Source organism: Heptranchias perlo, chromosome 14, assembly GCF_035084215.1.
Source record: "Heptranchias perlo isolate sHepPer1 chromosome 14, sHepPer1.hap1, whole genome shotgun sequence".
In the NCBI taxonomy this organism is placed as follows: domain Eukaryota; kingdom Metazoa; phylum Chordata; class Chondrichthyes; order Hexanchiformes; family Hexanchidae; genus Heptranchias; species Heptranchias perlo.
The window spans coordinates 2249083-2277053 of record NC_090338.1 but is presented as its reverse complement, the minus strand read 5'-3'; the positions used below and the strand labels follow the sequence as shown (position 1 = coordinate 2277053).

Genomic DNA, 27971 nt, shown 5'->3' with positions numbered 1-27971 from the left:
CTAAGGCCTTCACATCTTTCCTAAAGTGCGGTGCCCAGAACTGGACACAATACTTCAGCTGTGGCTGAACCAGTGTTTTACAAAGTTTCATCATAACTTCCTTGCTTTTGTACTCTATCCCTCTATTTATGATGTGGAGATGCCGGTGATGGACTGGGGTTGACAATTGTAAACAATTTTACAACACCAAGTTATAGTCCAGCAATTTTATTTTAAATTCACAAGCTTTCGGAGGCTTCCCCCTTCGTCAGGTGAACGATGTGAAAGCCCAGGATCCCGTATGCTTTCTTAACCGCTTTCTCAACCTGTCCTGCCACCTTCAAAGATTTGTGCACATATACCCCCAGAACTCTCTGTTCCTGTACCCTTTTAGAGTTGTGCCCTCTAGTTTATATTGCTTCTCCTCGTTCTTCCTACCAAAATGTATCATTTCGCATTTTTCTGCATTAAATTCCATCTGCCATGTGTCCGCCCATTCCACCAGCCTGTCTATATCCTCTTGAAGTCTATCACTATCCTCCTCACTGTTCACTACACTTCCAAGTTTTGTGTCTGCAAATTTTGAAATTGTGCCCTGTACACCCAAATCCAAGTCATTAATATATATCAAGAAAAGCAGTGGTCCCAGCACCGACCCGTGGGGAACACCACTGTACACCTCCCTCCAGTCCGAAAAACAACCGTTCACCACTACTCTCTGTTTCCTGACCCTTAGCCAATTCTGTATCCATGTTGCCACTGCCCCCTTTATTCTATGGACAGCAATCTTGATGATAAGCCTACCATGTGACACTTTATCAAACGCCTTTTGAAAGTCCATATACACAACATCAACCACATTGCCCTCATCAACCCTCTCTGTTACCTCATCAAAAAACTCAATTAGGTTAGTTAAATACGATTTGCCTTTAACAAATCCATGCTGGCTTTCCTTTATTAATCCACACTTGTCCAAGTGACTTTTAATTTTGTCCTGGATTATCATTTCTAAAACTTTCCCTGCCACTGAGGTTAAACTGACTGGCCTGTAGTTGCTGGGTTTATCCTTACACCCTTTTTTGAACAAGGATGTAACATTTGCAATTCTCCAGTCCTCTGGCACCACCCCCGTATCCATGGATGTTTGGAAGATTATGGCCAGTACCTCCGCAATTTCCACCCTTACTTCCCTCAGCAACCTAAGATGCATCCCATCCGGACCGGGTGACTTATCTACTTTAAGTACAGCCAGCCTTTCCAGTACCTCCTCTTTATCAATTTTTAGCCCATCCAGTATCTCAACTACCTCCTCTTTTACTGTGACTTTAGCAGCATCTTCTTCCTTGGGAAAGACAGATGCAAAGTACTCATTTAGTACCTCCGCCATGCCCTCTGCCTCCATGAGTAGATCTCCTTTTTGGTCCCTAATCGGCCCCACCCCTCCTCTTACTACCCGTTTACTGTTTACATGCCTATAGAAGACTTTTGGATTCCCTTTTATGTTCCCGCCAGTCTATTCTCATACTCTCTCTTTGTCCCTCTTATTTCCTTTTTCACTTCCCCTCTGTACTTTCTATATTCAGCCTGGTTCTCACTTGTATTATCAACCTGACATCTGTCATATGTCCCCTTTTTCTGCATCATCTTCCTCTCTGTCTCTTTTGTCGTCCAGGGAATTCTGGCTTTAGTTGCCCTACCTTTCCCCCTCGTGGGAATGTATCTCGACTGTACCCGAACCATCTCCTCTTTAAAGGCCGCCCATTGTTCAATTACAGTTTTGCCTGCCAATCTTTGATTCCAATTTACCCGGGCCAGATCCATTCTCAACCCACTGAAATTGGACCTCCTCCAATTAGGTAATTTTACTCTAGATTGCTCCTTGTCCTTTTCCATAACTATTCTAAACCTTATGATATGGTGATCACTGTTCCCTAAATGTTCCCCACTGACACTTGCTCCACTTGGCCCACCTCATTCCCAACATATGATAGCTCCGGGGAAGGAGAGGAGAGAAGGCAGGAAAATAAGGAAACCAACTTGGCTAAATTGTGTAAGTACAATTTAAAGTTACTTGTCACTCAAAAATGATGCCATGTTACATAGAATTATGTGGAATGTACAGCACAGAAACAGGCCATTCGGCCCAACTGGTCTATCCCGGTGTTTATGCTCCACACGAGCCTCCTCCCTCCCTACTTCATCTCACCCTATCAGCATATCCTTCTATTCCTTTCTCCCTCATGTGTTTATCCAGCTTCCCCTTAAAGGCATCTCTGCTATTCACCTCAACTACTCCTTGTGGGAGTGAGTTCCACATTCTCACCACTCTCTGGGTAAAGAAGTTTCTCCTGAATTCCCTATTGGATTTATTAGTGACTATTTTATATTTATGACCTCTAGTTCTGGTCTCCCCCACAAGTGGAAACATCTTCTCTATGTCTACCCTATCAAACCCTTTCATAATCTTAAAGACCTCGATCAGGTCACCCCTCAATCTTCTATTTTCTGGAGAATAGCCCCAGCCTGTTCAATCTTTCCTGATATTTATACGACTGAGAGGCGGGAATGCTCCCAATTAAGCCACAGGCTCACGGGCATATCTACTCTTTTTTTCCCATTTACATTCCATTTTTATTCTTAATTGTTCCCTGGGATGTTTTACTTTGTTCAAGGTGCTACATAAATGCTAGTTGTTGCTGTAAACTTGTCCATCATTCCTAATCTTTCTCTATTATTTCTCCCAGATCTCAAGTTCTCTTTATGCTAACTTGTCTCCTCTCTAGTTTTCCCCCTGTACATCCAATGCCTTCCCGATACCTGCGGTCCATCATCATGAGTATCTCTCTATCTTGATTCATCTATCATTGCCACTCCCCCACTCTCCCACCTCCTCCCCCCTCAGCTCTATCCTTTGCTCCATTCTCTCTTGACGTTCTCGACTCCACCTTCCTTTCTGATCCACTTTGGTTCTCCCATTTCTCTTTGAGCCTCCCATGAACCTATGGCTTAAGTGGCAGCTTTCCCGTCTCGGAGTCAGAAGGAGCAGGGTTCAAACTCTACTCCAGACGGTCCCGGGGAGTGGAGACCGGAGCTCCAGACGGTCCCGGGGAGTGGAGACCGGAGCTCCAGACGGTCCCGGGGAGTGGAGACCGGAGCTCCAGACAGTCCCGGGGAGTGGAGACCGGAGCTCCAGACAGTCCCGGGGAGTGGAGACCGGAGCTCCAGACAGTCCCGGGGAGTGGAGACCGGAGCTCCGGCTCTGAATTCTAGGTGACATCCAGCAGGATTCACGTGTCCGATGGGTGTGGGTGGCCCCCCCCATCATCATATGGGTTGTGGGGGCCCAGAAAACCCTCCCCCGTACAGGACTAACCCCCCTATTGGCCGGTATAAGGATGGTTATGGCCATGGAGGAAATGTTCACGTCACGGCCTTCGATTCCTTCCACTACCTCACACTGTTCCAAGGGAAGATACAAAAACAACATCTACGCCACCCGACCAGACTGTGGATCAGCCTGGCAATCATAGAATCATAGAAAGATTACGGCACAGAAGGAGGCCATTCGGCCCATCGAGTCCGCGCCGGCTCTATGCAAGAGCAATCCAGCTAGTCCCACTCCCCCGCTCTTTCCCTGTAGCCCTGCAAATTTTTTCCTTTCAAGTACTTATCCAGTTCCCTTTTGAAGGCCATGATTGAATCTGCCTCCACCACCCCCTCGGGCAGTGCATTCCAGATCCTGCCCACTCGCTGTGTAAAAAAGTTTTTCCTCATGTCATCTTTGGTTCTTTTGCCAATCACAAATCTATGTCCTCTGGTTCTTGACCCTTCTGCCAATGGGAACAGTTTCTCTCTATCTACTCTGTCTTGACCCTTCATGATTTTGAATACCTCGGTCAAATCTCCTCACCACCGTCTCTGTTCCAAGGAGAACAACTCCAGCTTCTCCAGTCTATCCACGTAACTAAAGTCCCTCATCCCTGGAATCATTCTAGTAAATCTCTTCTGCACCCTCTCTAAGGCCTTCACATCTTTCCTAAAGTGCGGTGCCCAGAACTGGACACAATACTCCAGTTGTGGCCGAACCAGTGTTTTATAAAGGTTCATCATGACTTCCATACTTTTGTACTCCATGCCCCTATTTATAAAGCCCAGGATCCCGTATGCTTTTTTAACCGCTTTCTCAACCTGCCCCGCCAGCTTCAAATATTCGTGCACATATACCCCCAGATCCCTCTGTTCCTGTACCCCTTTTAGAGTTGTGCCCTCTAGTTTATATTGCCTCTCCTCGTTCTTGCTACCGAAATGTATCACTTCGCATTTTTCTGCGTTAAATTTCATCTGCCACGTGTCCGTCCATTCCACCAGCCTGTCTATATCCTCTTGAAGTCTATCAGAATGGGTATGGTAGCATAGTGGTTATGTTACTGGGTTATGTCTGGACTAAAATCCAGAGTCATGAGTTCAAATCCCGCCACGGCAGCTGGCGAATTTAAATTCAATTAATTAAATTGAATTAATTAAATAAAAAAATCTGGAATTAAAATACTAGTATCAGTAATGATGGCCATGAAACTACCGGATTGTCGTAAAAACCCATCTGGTTCACTAATGTCCTTTAGGGAAGGAAACCTGCTGCCCTTACCCGGTCTGGCCTATATGTGACTCCAGACCCACAGCAATGTGGTTGATTCTTAATCGCCCTCTGAAATGGCCTAGCAAGCCACTCAGTTGTAAAATCTCGCTACGAAAAGTCGGTTCAAGAAGGCGGCTCACTACCACCTTCTCGAGGGCAATTAGGGATGGGCACTAAATGCCGGCCTTGCCAGCGACACCCACATCCCATGAACGAATAAAAAAAAAACTATCCTCCTCACTGTTTACTACCCTTCCAAGTTTTGTGTCATCTGCAAATTTTGAAATTGTGCCCTGTACACCCAAGTCCAAGTCATTAACATATATCAAGAAAAGCAGTGGTCCCAGCACCGACCCCTGGGGAACACCACTGTACACCTCCCTCCAGTCCGAAAACAACCGTTCACCACTACTCTCTGTTTCCTGTCTCTTAACCAATTCTGCATCCATGTTGCTACTGCCCCCTTTATTCTATGGACAGCAATCTTGATGATAAGCCTACCATGTGACACTTTATCAAACGCCTTTTGAAAGTCCATATACACCACATCAACCACATTGCCCTCATCTACCCTCTCTATTATCTCATCAAAAAATCTATCAGGTTAAATAAAGTGGCTAGCTGGATCCAATATTGGCTCAGTGGCAGGAAGCAAAGGTTGACGGGTGTTTTTGTGATTGGAAGGTTGTTTCCAGTGGGGTCCTGCAAGACTCAGTAATAGGTCCCTTGGTTTTTGTGGTATATATTAATGATTTGGACTTGAATGTAGGGGGCTTGATCAAGAAGTTTGCAGATGATACAAAAATTGGCCGTGTGGTTGATAGTATTTTTTTATTCGTTCATGGGATGTGGGCGTCGCTGGTGAGGCCGGCATTTATTGCCCATCCCTAATTGCCCTTGAGAAGGTGGTGGTGAGCCGCCTTCTTGAACCGCTGCAGTCCGTGTGGTGACGGTTCTCCCACAGTGCTGTTAGGAAGGGAGTTCCAGGATTTTGACCCAGCGACGATGAAGGAACGGCGATATATTTCCAAGCCGGGATGGTGTGTGACTTGGAGGGGAACGTGCAGGTGGTGTTGTTCCCATGTACCTGCTGCCCTTGTCCTTCCAGGTGGTAGAGGTCGCGGGTTTGGGAGGTGCTGTTGAAGAAGCCTTGGCGAGTTGCTGCAGTGCATCCTGTGGATGGTACACACTGCAGCCACAGTGCGCCGGTGGTGGAGGGAGTGAATGTTTAGGGTGGTGGAAGGGGTGCCAATCAAGCGGGCTGCTTTGTCCTGGATGGTGTCGAGCTTCTTGAGTGTTGTTGGAGCTGCACTCATCCAGGCAAGTGGAGAGTATTCCATCACACTCCTGACTTGTGCCTTGTAGATGGTGGAAAGGCTTTGGGGAGTCAGGAGGTGAGTCACTCGCTGCAGAATACCCAGCCTCTGACCTGCTCTTGTAGCCACAGTATTTATATGGCTGGTCCAGTTAAGTTTCTGGTCAATGGTGACCCCCAGGTGTTGATGGTGGGGGATTCAGCGATGGTAATGCCGTTGAATGTCAAGGGGAGGTGGTTAGACTCTCTCTTGTTGGAGATGGTCATTGCCTGGCACTTGTCTGGCACGAATGTTACTTGCCACTTATGAGCCCAAGCATGGATGTTGTCCAGGTCTTGCTGCATGTGGGCTCGGACTGCTTCATTATCTGAGGGGTTGCGAATGGAACTGAACACTGTGCAATCATCAGCGAACATCCCCATTTCTGACCTTATGATGGAGGGAAGGTCATTGATGAAGCAGCTGAAGATGGTTGGGCCTAGGACACTGCCCTGAAGAACTCCTGCAGCAATGTCCTGGAGCTGAGCTGATTGGCCACCAACAACCACTACCATCTTCCTTTGTGCTAGGTATGACTCCAGCCACTGGAGAGTTTTCCCCCTGATTCCCATTGACTTCAATTTTACCAGGGCTCCTTGGTGCCACACTCGGTCAAATGCTGCCTTGATGTCAAGGGCAGTCACTCTCACCTCACCTCTGGAATTCAGCTCTTTTGTCCATGTTTGGACCAAGGCTGTAATGAGGTCTGGAGCCGAGTGGTCCTGGCGGAACCCAAACTGAGCATCGGTGAGCAGGTTATTGGTGAGTAAGTGCCGCTTGATAGCACTGTCGACGACACCTTCCATCACTTTGCTGATGATTGAGAGTAGACTGATGGGGCGGTAATTGGCCGGATTGGATTTGTCCTGCTTTTTGTGGACAGGACATACCTGGGCAATTTTCCACATTGTCGGGTAGATGCCAGTGTTGTAGCTGTACTGGAACAGTTTGGCTAGAGGTGCAGCTAGTTCTGGAGCACAAGCCTTCAGCACTACAGCTGGGATGTTGTCGGGGCCCATAGCCTTTGCTGTATCCAGTGCACTCAGCCGTTTCTTGATATCACGTGGAGTGAGTCGAATTGGCTGAAGACTGGTGGGGATATCGGGAGGCGGCCGACATGGATCATCCACTCGACACTTCTGGCTGAAGATGGTTGCAAACGCTTCAGCCTTGTCTTTTGCACTCACGTGCTGGACTCCACCATCATTGAGGATGGGGATGTTTACAGAGCCTCCTCCCCCCATTAGTTGTTTAATTGTCCACCACCATTCACGACTGGATGTGGCAGGACTGCAGAGCTTTGATCTGATCCCTTTGTTGTGGAATCGCTTAGCTCTGTCTATAGCATGTTGCTTCCGCTGTTTAGCATGCATGTAGTCCTGAGTTGTAGCTTCACCAGGTTGGCACCTCATTTTTCGGTACGCCTGGTGCTGCTCCTGGCATGCTCTTCTACACTCCTCATTGAACCAGGGTTGATCCCCTGGCTTGTTGGTAATGGTAGAGTGAGGAATATGCCGGGCCATGAGGTTACAGATTGTGCTGGAATACAATTCTGCTGCTGCTGAGGAGGAAAGCTGGAGACTGCAGGAAGATATCAATGGACTGGTCAGGTGGGCAGAAAAGTGGCAAATGGAATTCAGTCCAGAGAAGTGTGAGGTAATGCATTTGGTGAGGGCAAACAAGACAAGGGAGTACACAATAAATAGGAGGATACTGAGAAGTGTAGAGGAAGTGAGGGGCCTTGGAGTGCATGTCCACAGATCCCTGAAGGTAGCAGGACAGGTAGATAAGGTGGTTGAGAAGGCATATGGGATACTTTCCTTTATTAGCCAAGGCATAGAATATAAGAGCAGGGAGGTTATGCTAGAACTAAATAAAACACTGGTTAGGCCACAGCTTGAGTACTGCGCACAGTTCTGGTCACCACATTACAGGAAAGATGTGATTGCACTGGAGAGGGTGCAGAGGAGATTTACGAGGATGTTGCCAGGACTGGAGAATTTTAGCTATGAGGAAAGATTGGATAGGCTGGGGTTGTTCTCTTCTGAACAATGGAGGTTGAGGGGAGATTTAATTGAGGTATATAAAATTATGAGGGGCCAAGATAGAGTGGACAGGAAGGACCTATGTCCCTAGCAGATTCCTTACATTTGTCCACCCCAGTCCATCACTGGCATCTCCACATCCTAGCAGAGGGGTCAGTGACTGGGGGGGGCATAGATTTAAAGTAATTGGTGGAAGGATTAGAGGGGAGCTGAGGAGAATGTTTTTCACCCAGAGGGTGGTAGGGGTCTGGAACTCACTGCCTGAGAGGGTGGTAGAGGCAGAAACCTTCAACTCATTTAAAAAGTACTTGGATGTGCACTTGAAGTGCCGTAAGCTACAGGGCTACGGACCAAGTGCTGGAAAATGGGATTAAGTGGGGTAGATATTTTTTGGCTGGCATGGACACGATGGGCCGAATGGCCTCCTTCTGTGCTGTATGTTTCCGTGATTCTAGGAGGTTTACATTGAGGAGCACATTGGTTCATGTGCCATATATGAATGTTGATTGTCAGTTTTTTTTGGTAAGAATAGAATAATGACTGATGTCAGTTCCTGCTATCCTTGGATATTCTGGTAAACAAATGGTTATTAGCGGAAAAAATTCACTCCCTAAGAATTGTAATGTTGGAGTCCAGTGTGATGGGTTTAGACGTGAGTCATCGTTAAGAGTATTGCCATAAATTGAACTGAAAAAATGCTGAATTGAAGCCTCAAAACCGTTCAGCAATTATACTGCAAAATCTTTCAAAATCCACTACAATCGGCTGTTCAGTACAAATATTTGCAAAATGATTTTCTGCAGAAGGAATTGGGAAAGGTGATGAAGGTGCGATAATGTTCTAGTCAAGAATGAAAGGATTAGAAGAGAGAGGATAAAGTGATGTGCAGCCTAAGGTCCACCCGAATCTCCATCAGGTGGTTCAATCATCATTGTTTTGTATCTTCACACTCAACCCCTGGAGGACAGTGGGAGGCAGTGGGAGGATGTCATTGCTGGGCGGTTCGCTAGTGCTGTGGGGGTGGGGGGAGCGTTTAAACTAATTTGGCAGGGGGATGGGCACCAGGATGTAGCATTGGAAAGGAGAAACAAGGTGCACAAAGGATTGGGAGAGACAGATAGCACTGGAGCAAGTAATAGTACAGTATTAGGTGGGATCAGACTAAGAGAGAGTACGAGGTGGTCTAAGACTGGTTTGCAGTGCATGTGTGTAAACGCACGAAGTGTGGTAAACAAGGTCGGTGAGCTGCAGGTGCAAATAGCCACATGGGAATATGATGTCGTGGTGATAACAGAGACCTGGCTCAAAAAAGGGCAGGATTGGGGACTAAATATTCCTGGATACAAGGTGTTCAGGAAAGATAGGGAAGGAAAGAAAGGAGGGGGGGAGGGTGGCAGTATTGATTAAAGAGAATATTGCAGGGCTGGAGCGAGAGGATATCCTGGAGGGGTCAAGGACAGAATCTATTTGGTTAGAGTTAAGAAATAATAGAGGTGCCATTACACTACTGGGTGTATTTTATAGGCCACCAACTAGTGGGAAGGAGATAGAGGAGCAAATTTACAGGGAAATTACAGAGAGGTGCAAAAGCCATAGAGTAGTGATAACTGGGGGACTTCAACTATCCTAATATAGACTGGGATAACAATAATAATATAACGAGCAAAGAGGGGGAGGAATTTTTGAAATGTGTTCAGGAGAACTTTATTTACCAGTACGTTTCTGGCCCAACGAGGAAGGAGGCATTGCTGGGCTTGGCTCTAGGGAATGAGGTGGGCCAAGTGGAACAAGTGTCAGTGGGGAAACATTTAGGGAGCAGTGATCATAATATCATAAGGTTTAGAATAGCTATGGAAAAGGACACAGACCGCTCTAAAGTAAAAATACTCAATTGGAGGAAGGCCAATTTCAATGGGGTGGAACAGATCTGGCCCGGGTAAATTGGGATCAAAGATTGGCAGGCAAAACTGTAGTTGAACAGTGGGCGGCCTTTAAAGAGGAGATGGTTTAATATAGTCTAGGCACATTCCCATGAGGAAGAAAGGAGGGCAACTGGATGACAAAAGTGATAGTGAGTAAAATGAAATGGATAAATGGGGCGTATGACAGATGTCAGGTTGATAACACAAGTGAGAACCAGGCAGAATATAGAAAGTACAGAGGGGAAGTGAAAAAGGAAATAAGAGGGGCAAAGAGAGAGTATGAGAATAGACTGGCGGCCAACATAAAAGCGAATCGAAAAGTCTCTTACAGGACTGTAAACAGGTAGTAAGAGGAGGGGTGGGGCCGATTAGGGACCATAAAGGAGATCTATTCATGGAGGCAGAGGGGATGGCCGAAGTAATAAATGAGGACTTTGCATCAGTCATTACCAAGGAAGAAGATGCTGGCAGAGTCTCAGTAAAGGAAGATATAGTTGAGATACTGGATGGGCTAAAAATTGATAGAGGAGGTACTGGAAAGGCTGGCTGTACTTAAAGTAGATAAGTCACCCGGTCCGGATGGGATGCATCCTAGGTTGCTGGGGGAAGTAAGGGTGGAAATTGCAGAGATACTGGCCATAATCTTCCAAAACATCCATGGATACGGGGGTGGTGCCAGAGGACTGGGGAATTGCAAATGTTACACCCTTGTTCAAAAAAGGGTGTAAGGATAAACCCAGCAACTACAGGCCAGTCAGTTTACCCTCGGTGGTGGGGAAACTTTTAGAAAAGATAATCCGGGTCAGAATTAACAGTTACTTGGACGAGTGTGGATTGATTAGGGAAAGTCAGCACGGATTTGTTAAAGGCAAATTGTTTAACTAACCTGATAGAGTTTTTGATGACGTAAGAGAGAGGATTGATGAGGGCAATGCAGCTGATGTGGTGTATATGGACTTCCCAAAAGGCGTTTGATAAAGTGCCGCATGGTAGGTTTATCATCAAGACCCCATGAGAGATAGAAGCAGGAGTAGGCCATTTGGCCCCTCGAGCCTGGTCCGCAATTTAATGAGATGATGGCTGATCTGATTTTTACCTCAACTCCACTTTCCCGCCCTTTCCCCATTTCCTTTGACTCCCTTGCCGATCAAAAATTTGTCTAACTCAGTCTTGAATGTATTCAATGACTCAGCCTCCACAGCTTTTTGGCGTAAAGAATTCCAAAGATTCACGACCCTCTGGGAGAAGAAATTCCTCCTCATTTTCATCTTAAACGGGTGACCCCTTATTCTGAGACTATGTCCCCGAGTTTTAGATTCCCCCATGAGGGGTAACATCCTCTCAGCATCTACCCTATCGAGTCCCCTCAGAATCTTATTTGTTTCATTAAGATCTCCTCTCATTCTTCTAAACTCCAATGAGTATAGACCCAACCTGTTCAATCTTTCCTCATAAGACAACCCTTCCATACCCAGAATCAACCTAGTGAACCTTCTCTGAACTGCCTCCAATGCAAGTATGTCCTTCCTTAAATAAGGGCACCTGAACTGTACGCAGTACTCCAGGTGTGGTCTCACCAGCACCCTGTACAGTTGTACCATGACTTCCCTGCTTTTATACTCCATCCCCCTAGAAATAAAGGCCAATATTCCATTTGCCTTCCGGATTACCTGCTGCACCTGTATGTTGACTTTTTATGTTTCATGTACGAGGACACCCAGATCCCTCTGTACCGCAGCATTTTGTAGTATTTCTCCATTCAAATAATATTTTGCATTTTTATTTTTCCTCCTCGCAACTTGCTTTTCCACCTATCTTTGTATCATCAGCAAATTTGGCCACAATACACTCTGTTCCTTCATCCATGTCATTGATATATATTGTAAATAGTTGAGGCCCCAGCACTGAGCCCTGCGGCACCCCACTAGTTACAGATTGCCATTTTGAAAATGACCCTTTTATCCCGACTCTTTGTTTTCTGTTAGTTAGCCAATCCTCTATCCATGCCAGTATATTACCCCCAACACCATGAGCTCTTATCTTGTGCAGTAACATTTTTTGTGGCACCTTATTGAATGCCTTTTGGAAATCCAAATATACTGCATCCATTGGTTCCCCTTTATCCACCCTGCCTGTTACTTCCTCAAAGAACTCTAATAAATTTGTCAGACACGATTTCCCCTTCATAAAACCATGTTGACTCTCCTTGATTGTATTCTGAATCTTCAAAGGTCCTGCTACTACTTCCTTAATAATGGATTCTAGCATTTTCCCAATGACAGATGTTAGGCTAACTGGTCTATAGTTACCTGCTTTCTGTCTCACTCCCTTCTTGAATAGGGGTGTTACGTTTGCAGTTTTCCAATCTGCTGGGACCTTTCCAGAATCTAGTGAATTCTGGAAGATTACAACCAATGCATCCACTATCTCTGTAGCCATTTCCTTTAAGACCCTCGGATGCAAGCCATCAGTTCCAGGGGACCTGATGGATTGCAGCCCATGGAATAAAGGGGGCAGTAGCAACGCGGATACAGAACTGGCTAAGTGACAGAAAACAGAGAGTAATGGTGAACAGCTGTTTTTCGGACTGGAGGGAGGTGTATAGTGGTGTTCCCCAGGGGTCGGTGCTGGGACCACTGCTTTTCTTGATATATGTTAATGACTTGGACTTGGGTGTACAGGGCACAATTTCAAAATTTGCAGATGACACAAAACTTGGAAGTGTAGTGAACAGTGAGGAGGATAGTGATAGACTTCAAGAGGATATAGACAGGCTGGTGGAATGGGCGGACACATGGCAGATGGAATTTAACGCAGAAAAATGCGAAGTGATACATTTCGGTAGCAAGAACGAGGAGAGGCAATATAAACTAGAGGGCACAACTCTAAAAGGGGTACAAGAACAGAGAGATCTGGGGGTATATGTGCACAAATCATTGAAGGTGGCAGGGCAGGTTGAGAAAGCGGTTAAAAAAGCATACGGGATCCTGGGCTTTATAAATAGAGGCATAGAGTACAAAAGTATGGAAGTCATGATGAACCTTTATAAAACACTGGTTTGGCCACAACTGGAATATTGTGTCCAGTTCTGGGCACCGCACTTTAGGAAAGATGTGAAGGCCTTAGAGAGGGTGCAGAAGAGATTTACTAGAATGATTCCAGGGATGAGGGACTCCAGTTACGTGGATAGACTGGAGAAGCTGGGATTGTTCTCCTTGGAACAGAGACGGTGGCGAGGAGATTTGATCGAGGTATTCAAAATCATGAAGGGTCTAGACAGAGTAGATAGAGAGAAACTGTTCCCATTGGTGGAAGGGTCAAGAACCAGAGGACATAGATTTAAGGTGATTGGCAAAAGAACCAAAGGTGACATGAGGAAAAACTTTTTTACACAACGAGTGGTTAGGATCTGGAATGCACTGCCCGAGGGGGTGGTGGAGGCAGATTCAGTCATGGCCTTCAAACGGAACTGGATAAGTACTTGAAGGGAAAAACTTGCAGGGCTACGGGGAAAGGGCAGGGGAGTGGGACTAACTGGATTGCTCTTGCTTCGAGCCGGCACGGACTCGATGGGCCGAATGGCCTCCTTCTGCGAGACAGGATCTACGGGCATTTGGAGAGGCAGAGACTGATTAGGAACAGTCAGCATGGTTTTGTGAGAGGAAAATCATGTCTCACGAATTTGATTGAGTTTTTTGAAGGGGTAACCAAGAAGATAGATGAGGGCTGTGCAGTAGACGTGGTCTACATGGACTTTAGCAAAGCCTTTGACAAGGTACCGCATGGTAGGTTGTTACATAAGGTTAAATCTCACGGGATCCAAGGTGAGGTAGCCAATTGGATACAAAATTGGCTTGACGACAGAAGAAAGAGGGTGGTTGTAGAGGGTTGTTTTTCAAATTGGAGGCCTGTGACCAACGGTGTGCCTCAGGGATGGGTGCTGGGTCCGCTGTTATTTGTTATTTATATTAATGATTTGGATGAGAATTTAGGAGGCATGGTTAGTAAGTTTGCAGATGACACCAAGATTGGTGGCATCGTGGACAGTGAAGAAGGTTATCTAGGATTGCAACGGGATCTTGATAAATTGGGCCAGTGGGCCGATGAATGGCAGATGGAGTTTAATTTAGATAAATGTGAGGTGATGCATTTTGGTAGATCGAATCGGGCCAGGACCTACTCCGTTAATGGTAGGGCGTTGGGGAGAGTTATAGAACAAAGAGATCTAGGAGTACAGGTTCATAGCTCCTTGAAAGTGGAGTCACAGGTGGATAGGGTGGTGAAGAAGGCATTCAGCATGCTTGGTTTCATTGGTCAGAACATTGAATACAGGAGTTGGGATGTCTTGTTGAAGTTGTACAAGACATTAGTAAGGCCACACTTGGAATACTGTGTACAGTTCTGGTCACCCTATTATAGAAAGGATATTATTAAACTAGAAAGAGTGCAGAAAAGATTTACTAGGATGCTACCGGGACTTGATGGTTTGACTTATAGGGAGAGGTTAGACAGGCTGTGACTTTTTTCCCTGGAGAGTAGGAGGTTGAGGGGTGATCTTATACAAGTCTATAAAATAATGAGGGGCATAGATAAGGTAGATGGTCAAAATCTTTTCCCAAAGGTAGGGGAGTCTATAACGAGGGGACATAGATTTAAGGTGAGAGGGGAGAGATACAAAAGGGTCCAGAGGGGCAATTTTTTCACTCAAAGGGTGGCGAGTGTCTGGAACGAGCTGCCAGAGGCAGTAGTAGAGGCGGGTACAATTTTGTCTTTTAAAAAGCATTTGGACAGTGACATGGGTAAGATGGGTATAGAGGGATATGGGCCAAGTGCAGGCAATTGGGACTAGCTTAGTGGTATAAACTGGGCGACATGGACATGTTGGGCCGAAGGGCCTGTTTCCATGTTGTAAACTTCTATGATTCTATGATTCTTTCCCTTGGATCCCATGGGCTTTTACTTTTCTGACCAGTCTGCCATGTGGGACCTTGTCAAAAGCTTTGCTAAAATCCATGTACACCACATCATGGAATTAATTTACTCACAACTTACCCTGACTTTGCTGCGAGCCGATTGGCCCAGGGCAGCTGTTCCCGACGCTGACCGATTGGCCCAGGGCAGCTGTTCCCGGTGCTGACCGATTGGCCCAGGGCAGCTGTTCCCGGTGCTGACCGATTGGCCCAGGGCAGCTGTTCCCGGTGCTGACCGATTGGCCCAGGGCAGCTGTTTCCGGTGCTGACCGATTGGCCCAGGGCAGCTGTTCCCGGTGCTGACCAGTTGGCCCAAGGCAGCTGCTCCTGGTGCTGACCGATTGGCCCAGGGCAGCTGTTCCCGGTGCTGACCAGTTGGCCCAAGGCAGCTGCTCCTGGTGCTGACCGATCGGCCCAGGCGGATGTTCCTGGCGCTGCCTGATGGGCCCAGGGCAGCTGTTCCCGGTGCTGACCGATGGGCCCAGGTGGATGTTCCCGGTGCTGACCGATCGGCTGCTGTTTTCGGGAGTTCTCTGCGTGGGTAGAAATATCAATACTCTAGCTCTCCCTTCCATTCAGTTTTTGCTTGGTGTGCTTAAAAGCTGAGGATGGGATGGATGTGTTTTGACATTTGGTGCATTGTCGGGCCAATCTCAGCTCTGGGGCCTGGAATCTGCACTAAAAGCTTTAGAATGGGATGAGCTGTCAATCAGAGAATGATAGAGTGCAGAAGGAGGCCGTTCAGCCCATTGTGCCTGTGCCGGATGAATATACTGTAGAAACCAATAACCAGGTTTATACTTCGGGTGGTGAGCTCACATTTAAAATCAAATCCCCTGACGGTACTTTTGTTAACAATCCACGAATACGATGTTGCTGAACATTGGAGAAAGTTATGGAAAATTGTGCATAAACAGCCTGTCTCTGAAGGGTTACATTGAAGTATTGTTGTGTGTAAGATATGAGGTGTTTGGTCTGAGAGTCATTTAGTATAAAATACCCCAACATATTAAATATGAACAATTGACCCCCAGCCTCAACTGATTTTTTTGGGGGAGAGAGTTCCAGATTTCCACTCCCCTTTGTGTGAAGAAGTGCTTCCTGACATCACCCCTGAACAGCCTGGCTCTAATTTTAAGGTTCTGCCCCCTTGTTCTGGACTCCCCCCACCGGAGGGAATAGTTTCTCTCTCTCTACCCTATCAAATCCCTTAATCATCTTAAACACCTCAATTAGATCACCCCTTAATCTTCTATACTCGAGGGAATCCAAGCCCAGTCCATGTAACCTGTCCTCATAATTTAACCCTTTTAGCCCCGGGATCATCCTGGTGAATCTGCACTGCTCCCCCTCCAAGGCCAGTATATCTTGTTTCTATTTCACACGCTGCTGTTTAGATCTAAACTACATTTGTGCCTAGTATTTAGCAAACGATTAATAATTTTAGCAGTGAGATGGTAAACGGACAATAAACCTTTACAAAAGGAAAACATTTTCCTTAACCTTCGGAAACTCGCTCTACTGGTTCGGATGGTCCAGACCAATGAGAAAGATCTGAGTGAAATTTCTTGTGGGGCAAAATCAGGCAGTGACACCCGAAATTATGCCCATTCGTGGCCCACTTTACCGATGTCTATTTACCAAATTTCTCGCTAATCTCATTAGCGTAGCCAGGAATTAAAAATGGGTCTAAACAAGTGAAAATCAGTGTAAATAATTGGCACCCCAAGGAAAGCACCAAACTCACACCTTACACACCTCTATGTGTGAAAATTAAAGTTTCGAGCCATCTGACCATTGTTGATGCATATTCGGCCTAGCATGCAATCAGGGAAGTGTTTCAGTGTTTAATGTGACTCATACCATTGCCATAATAATGCATTCAAAGAAACAGAAAATCCCGAGCAGGTCACAGTGAGGAGAAATAACAAATAATCACTCAAAAATACCGACAAAACACCAGAGAAATGCCTCTTTCTTGCTGCGCCTAAAACTCTGGGTTTAATTTTACTCCCGTTTCGAACCGGTGTAACTGCAGGAAATTCACATCCACTGCTCAGTAGCCTGGGGGCGGAGCCATCATAATGAGCCGAGAGGCAGTCGGGGCCAGGGATCGCAAGACGGGTGTAAAAGAGCGAGGAAACTCAGGCTCAGCGTAATTATGTGCGTGACACACCTGTAGCCGAGTTTCCTCAATCTTTTACACCAGTTATTCACTTTACACGAGTCACTGGGTGCAAATAAACAGGAAATTCCACCCCGCGTCCCATGCCATTATTGGACGGAGAACTGAGGAGGTCTCCCAGTGTCCTGGACACCATTCCTTCCTCAACCAACACCACCAAAAAAAACAGATGGACTGGTCAGTTCATCTGTTTGCTGTTTGTGGGATCTTGATGTGTACAAAAAGGCAGTTGCTTTTGCCTGTGCAAAATAATTAGTTCTATGTGTAGTACATTGTGGCGTTTCTGAGAGCTGTGGTGAGGAGCTATATGAGAGGAAGTTTCTCTTTTTCACTACTGTACCTACAGTCAATGATTTGTTGTGCTCATGCAGAAGTTATCTTTGCATTATTAACAGTGTTGTATATGGATACACTTCCTGTCCCCTCCCTCAATCTTATTTCCAGTTGCCACCATTTTCGGCAATGCTTTTTATTTTTTCTTATTCATTTTCGGTATGTGGGCGTCGCTGGCGAGGCCAGCATTTATTGCCCATCCCTAATTGCCCTTGAGAAGGTGGTGGTGAGCCGCCTTCTTGAACCGCTGCAGTCCGTGTGGTGAAGGTTCTCCCACAGTGCTGTTAGGAAGGGAGTTCCAGGATTTTGACCCAGCAGCGATGAAGGAACAGCGATATTTTTCCAATATCCCAACATACATGGAAATTTGGGCACCACTAAGGGTTTCCACCGCCAACAAGTGAAAGGTGTAGATTTCATTGTGGCATTCAGGTATCTAATTCCAGAAATGTACCATTAAATATTAAAATTGAAGTTAATTAAGATTTGTTTGGAGCAATTTACTCAGTGGGAAAATGCATCAAAGGGCAATTCTTTATTAAAACCATTTTCAACAGTGGCAACATATCCCTGGAGATTTAAAAGCTTTCACCTTCTTCAAAGTCTGTCAGTTTAAGGGAATCTGTGAACAACGCTTGTATCCGTTGGGATGGTTTACGATGTAACATTCCCATCTCCAAACCGAGCAAAGAGGCAACAATAAAGGACCAGGCTGTGTCTCTGGGACAGTTACCTCTGGCCAGTCACAAGGACACCAAGTGAATGACATTCTGTCCCGTTCGAGCAGGTGAAAGGTGTGAGATGTCTGGGGTAGAGACACAGGTCGGCATTGCACCAGTTTTTCAGCCAGTGAGCGCAGGAGGTGATGGTTGAACGGGACTTGGTGCAGGTTAGGATAGGGGGCAGAAGAGGTTTAGATGAGCTGCAGTTTATGGAGTGTTGGGGGGAATGGGAGGCCAGCCAGAAGAGCACTGGAATTGTCGAGTCTGACCCCGCCAATGACATCAGGAGGGGGGTAATTGGCGCCCGATTTACCCGCTAAGGGAAAATCGCTCCCATTGTGCCACACAGCCAGCTCAAGACAAGACCAATCAGTTGAGGGACTGCAGACGGGCACCAGGCTGAACTGCACTGGTTGGTACCGGAATAAACATGCCACAGGCACTGTAATGAGCAGTGCGCCAGCTCTAAAACTGCATCGGAATCGCCCCAATTCTACCCCCCCTCGCCCCAGCACCTGCCGAGAGCGGGACGTGCAGGGCCTCGATGTTCTCTCCCGGCCTGGGTGGGGGCGGTACAAAGGGACCCGGGGGGGCAGGCTGGGCCTTATTTGCATTCTTCTTGCCGACTTCACAATCAATGACAGCCGGGCAGCCGTTAAAACCGGGTGACAGGAAGCAGCTTCCGGGAACGTAGGAACAGGAAGAGGCCATTCAGCCCCTCGAGCCTGTTCTGCCATTCAATGAGCTCATGGCTGATCTGTGACCTAACTCCATATACCCGCCTTAGCCCCATATCCCTTAATACCTTTGGTTAATAAAAATCGATCAATCTCAGATTTAAGATTAACAATTGAGCTAGCATCAACTTCTCCCACCCTTTGTGTGTAGAAGTGTTTCCTAACTTCACTCCTGAAAGTCCTGGCTCTAATTTTTAGGCTATGTCCCCTAGTCCTAGACTCCCCAACCAGCGGAAATAGTTTCTCTCTATCTACCCTATCAATTCCCCTTGATAGAGAATCATAGAATAGAATCATAGAAAGGTTACAGCACAGAAGGAGGCCATTCGGCCCATCGAGTCCGTGCCGGCTCTATGCAAGAGCAATCCAGCTAGTCCCACTCCCCCGCCCTATCCCCGCAGCCCTGCAAATTTTTTTCCTTTCAAGTACTTATCCAGTTCCCTTTTGAAGGCCATGATTGAATCTGCCTCCACCACCCCCTCGGGCAGTGCATTCCAGATCCTAACCATTCGCTGTGCAACAACAATTTTCCTCATGTCACCTTTGGTTCTTTTGCCAATCACCTTAAATCTGTGTCCTCTGGTTCTTGACCCTTCCGCCAATGGGAACAGTTTCTCTCTATCTACTCTGTCTTGACTCTTCATGGTTCTGAATACCTCGATCAAATCTCCTCGCAACCGTCTCTGTTCCAAGGAGAACAATCCCAGCTTCTCCAGTCTATCCACGTAACTAAAATCTCTCATCCCTGGAATCATTCCAGTAAATCTCTTCTGCACCCTCTCTAAGGCCTTCATATCTTTCCGAAAGTGCGGTGCCCAGAACTGGACACAATACTCCAGTTGTGGCCAAACCAGTGTTTTATAAAGGTTCATCATGACTTCCATACTTTTGTACTCTGTGCCTCTATTTATAAAGCCCAGGATTCCGTATGCTTTTTTAACCACTTTCTAAACCTGCCCTGCCACTTTCAATGATTTGTGCATATATACCCCCAGATCTCTCTGTTCCTGTACCCCTTTTAGAGTTGTGCCCTCTAGTTTATATTGCCTCTCCTCATTCTTCCGACCGAAATGTATCACTTCACATTTTTGTGCCTTAAATTTCATCTGCCACGTGTCCGCCCATTCCACCAGCCTGTCGATATCCTCTTGAAGTCTATCACTATCCTCCTCACTGTTCACTACCCTTCCAAGTTTTGTGTCATCTGCAAATTTTGAAATTGTGCCCTGTACACCCAAGTCCAAGTCATTAATATATATCAAGAAAAGCAGTGGTCCCAGCACCGACCCCTGGGGAACACCACTGTACACCTCCCTCCAGTCCGAAAAACAACCGTTCAGCACTACTCTCTGTTTCCTGTCACTTAGCCAATTCTGTATCCATGTTGCTACTGCCCCCTTTATTCTATGGACCGCAATCTTGATGATAAGCCTACCATGTGACACTTTATCAAACGCCTTTTGGAAGTCCATACTTCACATCTTTGCATTATTAACAATATTGTATATGGATACATTTCCTGTCCCCTCCCTCAATCTTATTTCCAGTTGTCACCATTTTTGGCAAAGCTTTTTATTTTTTCTTATTCATTTTCAGGATGCCAGCATTGTTGGCAAGGCCGGCATGTATTGCCCATCCCTACTCTATCACACACACTGTAACCACGATCTATCACACACACTGTAACCACGATCTATCACACGCACTGTAACCACGACACTGTCACACGTACTGTAACCACGACACTATCACACGTACTGTAACCACGTACTGTAACCACGATCTATCACACGCACTGTAACCACGACACTGTCACACGTACTGTAACCACGACACTATCACACGTACTGTAACCACGACACTGTCACACGTACTGTAACCACGACACTGTCACACGTACTGTAACCACGTACTGTAACCACGATCTATCACACGTACTGTAACCACGACACTGTCACACGTACTGTAACCACGACACTGTCACACGTACTGTAACCACGACACTGTCACACTTCCTGTAACCACGACACTGTCAAACGTACTGTAACCACGACACTGTCACACGTACTGTAACCACGACACTGTCACACGTACTGTAACCACGACACTGTCACACGTACTGTAACCACGACACTGTCACACGTACTGTAACCACGACCCTGTCACACGTACTGTAACCACGACCCTGTCACACGTACTGTAACCACGACACTGTCACACGTACTGTAACCACGACACTGTCACACGTACTGTAACCACGACACTGTCACACGTACTGTAACCACGACACTGTCACACGCACTGTAACCACGACACTGTCACACCCTATCACACTACTTCCTCAGCTCTTTCTGTGTTGTCCACTGTTTTGTTGTCGTCCCCACACAGCTGCTCCAGCCGCCCTGGCCTGCCCCCACAGCTGCTCCAGCCGCCCTGGCCTGCCCCCACAGCTGCTCCAGCCGCCCTGGCCTGCCCCCACAGCTGCTCCAGCCGTCCTGGCCTGCCCCCACAGCTGCTCCAGCCGTCCTGGCCTGCCCCCACAGCTGCTCCAGCCGTCCTGGCCTGCCCCCACAGCTGCTCCAGCCGTCCTGGCCTGCCCCCACAGCTGCTCCAGCCGTCCTGGCCTGCCCCCACAGCTGCTCCAGCCGTCCTGGCCTGCCCCCACAGCTGCTCCAGCCGTCCTGGCCTGCCCCTACAGCTGCTCCAGCCGTCCTGGCCTGCCCCCACAGCTGCTCCAGCCGCCCTGGCCTGCCCCCACAGCTGCTCCAGCCGCCCTGGCCTGCCCCCACAGCTGCTCCAGCCGCCCTGGCCTGCCCCCACAGCTGCTCCAGCCGCCCTGGCCTGCCCCCACAGCTGCTCCAGCCGCCCTGGCCTGCCCCCACAGCTGCTCCAGCCGCCCTGGCCTGCCCCCACAGCTGCTCCAGCCGCCCTGGCCTGCCCCCACAGCTGCTCCAGCCGCCCTGGCCTGCCCCCACAGCTGCTCCAGCCGCCCTGGCCTGCCCCCACAGCTGCTCCAGCCGCCCTGGCCTGCCCCCACAGCTGCTCCAGCCGCCCTGGCCTGCCCCCACAGCTGCTCCAGCCGCCCTGGCCTGCCCCCACAGCTGCTCCAGCCGCCCTGGCCTGCCCCCACAGCTGCTCCAGCCGCCCTGGCCTGCCCCCACAGCTGCTCCAGCCGCCCTGGCCTGCCCCCACAGCTGCTCCAGCCGCCCTGGCCTGCCCCCACAGCTGCTCCAGCCGCCCTGGCCTGCCCCCACAGCTGCTCCAGCCGCCCTGGCCTGCCCCCACAGCTGCTCCAGCCGCCCTGGCCTGCCCCCACAGCTGCTCCAGCCGCCCTGGCCTGCCCCCACAGCTGCTCCAGCCGCCCTGGCCTGCCCCCACAGCTGCTCCAGCCGCCCTGGCCTGCCCCCACAGCTGCTCCAGCCGCCCTGGCCTGCCCCCACAGCTGCTCCAGCCGCCCTGGCCTGCCCCCACAGCTGCTCCAGCCGCCCTGGCCTGCCCCCACAGCTGCTCCAGCCGCCCTGGCCTGCCCCCACAGCTGCTCCAGCCGCCCTGGCCTGCCCCCACAGCTGCTCCAGCCGCCCTGGCCTGCCCCCACAGCTGCTCCAGCCGCCCTGGCCTGCCCCCACAGCTGCTCCAGCCGCCCTGGCCTGCCCCCACAGCTGCTCCAGCCGCCCTGGCCTGCCCCCACAGCTGCTCCAGCCGCCCTGGCCTGCCCCCACAGCTGCTCCAGCCGCCCTGGCCTGCCCCCACAGCTGCTCCAGCCGCCCTGGCCTGCCCCCACAGCTGCTCCAGCCGCCCTGGCCTGCCCCCACAGCTGCTCCAGCCGCCCTGGCCTGCCCCCACAGCTGCTCCAGCCGCCCTGGCCTGCCCCCACAGCTGCTCCAGCCGTCCTGGCCTGCCCCCACAGCTGCTCCAGCCGTCCTGGCCTGCCCCCACAGCTGCTCCAGCCGTCCTGGCCTGCCCCCACAGCTGCTCCAGCCGTCCTGGCCTGCCCCCACAGCTGCTCCAGCCGCCCTGGCCTGCCCCCACAGCTGCTCGGACTCCTCCTGGACTTTGGCTGTAGTGGTCATTTTAAATCTATTTTTATGTCACTGTGGCCTTAGGACTGATTCTACGGCCAGTCTTTGTCCCCTTGCTGGTGCTGGTTTTGCTTCAGCCAATTGTAGCCTGCCCGACAGGGTCCAGTGGTGTAGTGATTATGTTACTGGGATAGCAATCCATGGAATGTGAGTTCAAATCCCACCGTGGGCAATTTGAGAATTTTAATTCATTTAAAAATATCTGAAAATAAAAATCTGGTCTCAGTAAAAGTGACCGTGAAACTGTCGGATTGTCGTAAAAACCCAACTGGTTCACTGATGTCCTTTAGGGAAGGAAACCTGCCGTCCTTACCCGGTCTGGGCCTATAGGTGACTCCAGTCCCACACCAACGTGGTTGATTTTTAACTGCCCTCTGAAGTGGCCCAGCGAGAAACTCAGTTTGTATCAAACCCGTTACCAGCGGTTCAAGAAGACGGCCCAGCACCACCTTCTCAGGGCAACTAGGGATGGGCAATAAATGCCGGCCTTGCCAGCGAGGCTCACATCCCCAGAATGAATGAGAAAAAACAGACTGTCCTTGGCATCCTCTTGTTTTTTCTAATATCTGACTAATTTCTGGATGGGCTCCTTCAACAAGTGTTAGGCCTCTAATTTACATAACAGGCGGCCTGTTTTAGGCGTCCGCTCGGGAAGTGCCCACAAATTTAGCAGTGGGACCGATGCCTGTGCGGATTGGGTGCAGGCCGTCCCAATTACTGGAATGCTTTGTACCCGCTTTACACTGGAGAAACGTTTCCCAATTTCTGTCGCTATGTAATTATGATAATGGGTATCTCCTGTGCCCAATGAGCTGCAGAGTGTCCTTCGTACCAGGGATGAGGGACTTTAGTTATATGGAGACACTGGAGAAGCTGGGGTTGTTGAGAAGGTTAAGGGGAGATTTAATTGAGGTGTTCAAAATCATGAAGGGTTTTGATAGAGTAAATAAGGAGAAACTGTTTCCAGTGGCAGGAGGGTCGGTAACCAGAGGACACAGATTTAAGGCAATTGGCAAAAGAACCAGAGGGGAGATGAGGAGAAATTATGGACCAAATGGCCTCCTTCTGTGGCTGTAAGATTCTATGATTCTATAAGCGTCTCGGGCCATATTATCGGCCCCGATGAGTTCAGTAATTAGATTCCTCGTTACTTTTAAAGATCAGTTCCATAATGGTGGTTTTTCTTGATGTTGTTGAACGATGTGCTTGTTATTCCCAGGGAAAGGTACCAGGACAACTCAGTACAGTTCACAATACACCCAACCAGCACAGGCAATAGCACAGAGATGGAAGGGATCAGCTGGGGCGTTTCCAGAGAATGGCTCTCGATGACCATCGGTCAGCCCAGGAAAGATGTCTACCCATCCGGCTTTACCATGAGCGAGAGTACCAAACTGCTGAGTGTCCAGATCACACTAATTACAGCGTACGCATTGATCATCCTGCTGGGACTGGTGGGAAATTCCCTGGTCATTTACATGATTGTAAAATACAAAACCATGCGAACCGTCACCAACTTCTTCATCGGCAACCTAGCCCTGGCCGACCTCATGGTGGACACTCTCTGCTTGCCGTTCACCCTGGTTTATACTCTCATGGACGAATGGAAACTGGGAGCGGTCCTTTGCCATCTGGTCCCTTACGCCCAGGCTTTAAGTGTCCACGTGTCCACTCTGACTCTAACCGTGATCGCCCTGGACCGGCATCGATGCATCGTCTTCCATTTGGACAGCCGGATTTCCAAGAAGTTCAGCTTTATCATCATTTCCATGACCTGGTTCTTGTCGGCTGTCCTTGCTGGACCCCTGGCCATCTTCAGAGAATACAAACTCATTGACTTACAACCCATAAATGTAAAGTTTGTCGTATGCTCTGAAAAATGGCCCAGTGGGAATGCTCGAGATGGAACCATCTACAGTATCTCAATGTTCATCCTGCAGTATGCACTGCCTTTAGGAGTCATCAGTTACGCCTACGTCACAATATGGATTAAGTTGAAGAACCACATCAGTCCTTGCGCAAGGAGTGACAGCCACTACAGGAGGAGGAAAACTACCAAAATGCTGGTGATGGTGGTGGTGGTGTTTGCCGTGTGTTGGCTGCCCTTCCACATTTTCCAGCTGGTCAGCGACCTGGACAAACGCTTCTTCAAGTTCACAGAATACAAGCTGCTCTACACCATCTTTCATGTGGTGGCCATGTGCTCTACCTTCGCCAACCCCCTCCTCTACGGCTGGATGAACAAGAACTACCGCAATGGGTTCATCCTCTTCTTCCGCTGTGGCCACAAAGGGGACAACCTTAACGCCAACGCGGAGTTCTCGGTCAAGACCAAGTCTCACCCCCTCAGGGTAGAAGCTCGCAACGGCAGCCTTTGTAAATATAGGGACAGGCTTGGCCATCCACCCACGGACGTTTAGGGGTGGGGGGGAAGTCACCTGTTCAACTATTCTAAAATTAAAAGTGTTGACACTACCCAACTTGGAACTAGGTGTCTTCCAACTCCCTTCTGGTCAGTGATAGATGTTGTCCAATTAAGCTGATTTGTCTAATGGGGTAATGTGTTAAATTAGCCAATCCATACCTGTCATTGATGTAAGTAACAAGGCAATTGATATATTTTTGAATGATATCATTATTGAGGTTTAAGAACACTGTGGAATGTATTTTTCTTCCATGTAAATTTTTGCCATTCCTTCACTCTTCCCATCCTCCTACAGAGGAGGTTTACCACAATGGTGCCAGGGATGAGGGACTTCAGTTATGTGGAGAGACTGGAGAAGCTGGGATTGTTCTCCTTAGAACAGAGAAGGTTAAGGGGAGATTTACCGGGTGTTCTAAATTATGAAGGGTTTTGATGGAGTAAATAAGGAGAAACTGTTTCCAGTGGCAGAAGGGTCGGTAACCAGAGGACACAGATTTAAGACGATTGGCAAAGGACCAGAGGGGAGATGAGGAGAATTTTATTTACGCAGAGAGTTGTTCTGATCTGGAATGCGCTGCCTGAAAGGGCGGTGGAAGCAGATTCAATAACAACTTTCAAAAGGGAATTGGATAAATACTTGAAGGGGAAAAATTTGCAGGACTATGGGGAAAGAGCAGGGGGGAGTGGGGCTAATTGGATAGCTCTTTCAAAGAGCCGGCACAGGCACGATGGGCCGAATGGCCTCCCTCTGTGCTGAATCTTACTATGATTCTATGAATCTGTAGACTTTTAAAACCCATGCTTGGTGTCACATAACCACTACGCCCTGATTTGTCTCACCTTCTCCCCAGTATCTTGCACTCCCCCAGCCCCCCCCCAATCCAGGCAGGGTTGCAGTTGACTTCTGCAGACTCCAATTCCTAGATATCGTAGGTAAGCTTGCAGCCAGAGCCCGTGGAACGGTGCAGGGGACAGGTTTGCCAGGGCGACTGGGGGTCGAGAGCCTGCAACACACCTATAGAGACCGGGGAGTTACACTGTACATCCTGCCAGTGCCCTGCCCTAGGGGCCTTGACCCCATCGCCCGGATTTCCCATCTTAGTGAAACGCTGCTATCTCAGTGACACCACAAGAGGGTTGGAAAAGGAAGGGGAGGAAGTGATGCTTCGGTTTTACAGAGATCTGGTCTGATCCCATCTCGAGATACTCGGTTCAGTCCTGGGCACAGCTCCTCAGGAAGGAGGGGGGGCAGCCCAGATTCACCAGAACGATACCGGGGCTAAAAGGGTTAATTTATAAGGAGAGATTGCATAGACTTGGGTTGTATTCCCTTGTGTTTAAGAGATTGAGGGGTGATCTAATTGAGGTGTTTAAGATGTTTAAAGGATTTGATAGGGTCGATAGAGAGAAACTATTCCCTCTGGTGGGGGGAGTCCAGAACAAGGGGGAATAACCTTAAAATTAGAGCCAGGCCTTTCAGGAAGCACTTCTTCACACAAAGAATTATAGAAATCTGGAACTTTCTCCCTCAAAAAGCTGTTGAGGCTGGGGGTCAGTTGGAGTTTTCAAGGCTGAGATCGATAGATTTTTGTTAGACAAGGGTATTGAGATTAACGGAACCAAGGCAGAGTGATAAGAACATAAGAAATAGGAGCAGGAACGAGGCCATTCGGCCCCTCGAGCCTGCTCCGCCATTCAATCAGATCATGGCTGCTCTTCGACCACAACTCCACTTTCCCGCCCGATCCCCATATCCCTTGATTCCCCTAGAGTCCAAAAATCTATCAATTTCAGTCTTGAATATACTAAACGACTCAGCATCCACAGATACAGATCAGCCATGATCTAATTAAATGGCAGAACAGGCTCGAGGGGCAGAATGGCCTCTTCCCGTTCCTATGTGACTTTGTTTGTTTTCAGAGACGGTGAATTTCTGTCCTCAGTAGCAATTGATGGGAATTTCCTGTGGGATTCTCCCAATCGATTGCTGCAGTGCTCCCTCGGCACTGACCCTCCGACAGTGCGGCGCTCCCTCGGCACTGACCCTCCGACAGTGCGGCGCTCCCTCGGCACTGACCCTCCGACAGTGCGGCGCTCCCTCGGCACTGACCCTCCGACAGTGCGGCGCTCCCTCGGCACTGACCCTCCGACAGTGCGGCGCTCCCTCGGCACTGACCCTCCGACAGTGCGGCGCTCCCTTAGTACCGTACTGGGAGCGTCAGCCTGGATTATGTGCTCAAGTCTCTGGAGTGGGGGCTCGACCTTCTGACTCGGAGAGGAGAGGAGAGTGCTGCCCACTGATAGCTTCAAAGCAATGAAAAGTAAATGTAACAAATATTAGGGAGAGCTTCTTGGAACAATCTGCCGAATAAATCATTGGGGGTTTCAAAATATCGCTGAATGCAATGTTAGAGTACAAGAGGGAGGGGATTTGATTGGAGAGATGATGAACCAGAGGGTCTTTTCTTATTCCTGACTTTTCTTTCGTCCTTAAACTGTAATTTTAAATTGATTGAAGTTGTGTTATTAATCTGTTCTTGTTTGTCTGTGATTGTTACTGAGCCTTGCTGTGTGTGTCAAACA

General features: G+C 48.6%; 2 protein-coding genes across 2 annotated transcripts; one reads left to right on the top strand and one right to left on the bottom strand.

Moving 5' to 3' along the window:
* Nucleotides 1–21217: 21217 nt before the first annotated feature.
* Nucleotides 21218–22954, bottom strand: LOC137332626 (spidroin-1-like). Its single transcript, XM_067996584.1, has one exon. It carries the CDS (start codon nt 22952–22954, stop codon nt 21218–21220), a length of 1737 nt encoding a protein of 578 aa, XP_067852685.1.
* Nucleotides 22955–24291: 1337 nt separating this feature from the next.
* Nucleotides 24292–26470, top strand: LOC137332625 (neuropeptide Y receptor type 2-like). Its single transcript, XM_067996583.1, has one exon. The coding sequence runs from the start codon at nt 24292–24294 to the stop codon at nt 25381–25383; it is 1092 nt and encodes a 363-aa protein (XP_067852684.1). The 3' UTR covers nt 25384–26470.
* Nucleotides 26471–27971: the final 1501 nt, after the last annotated feature.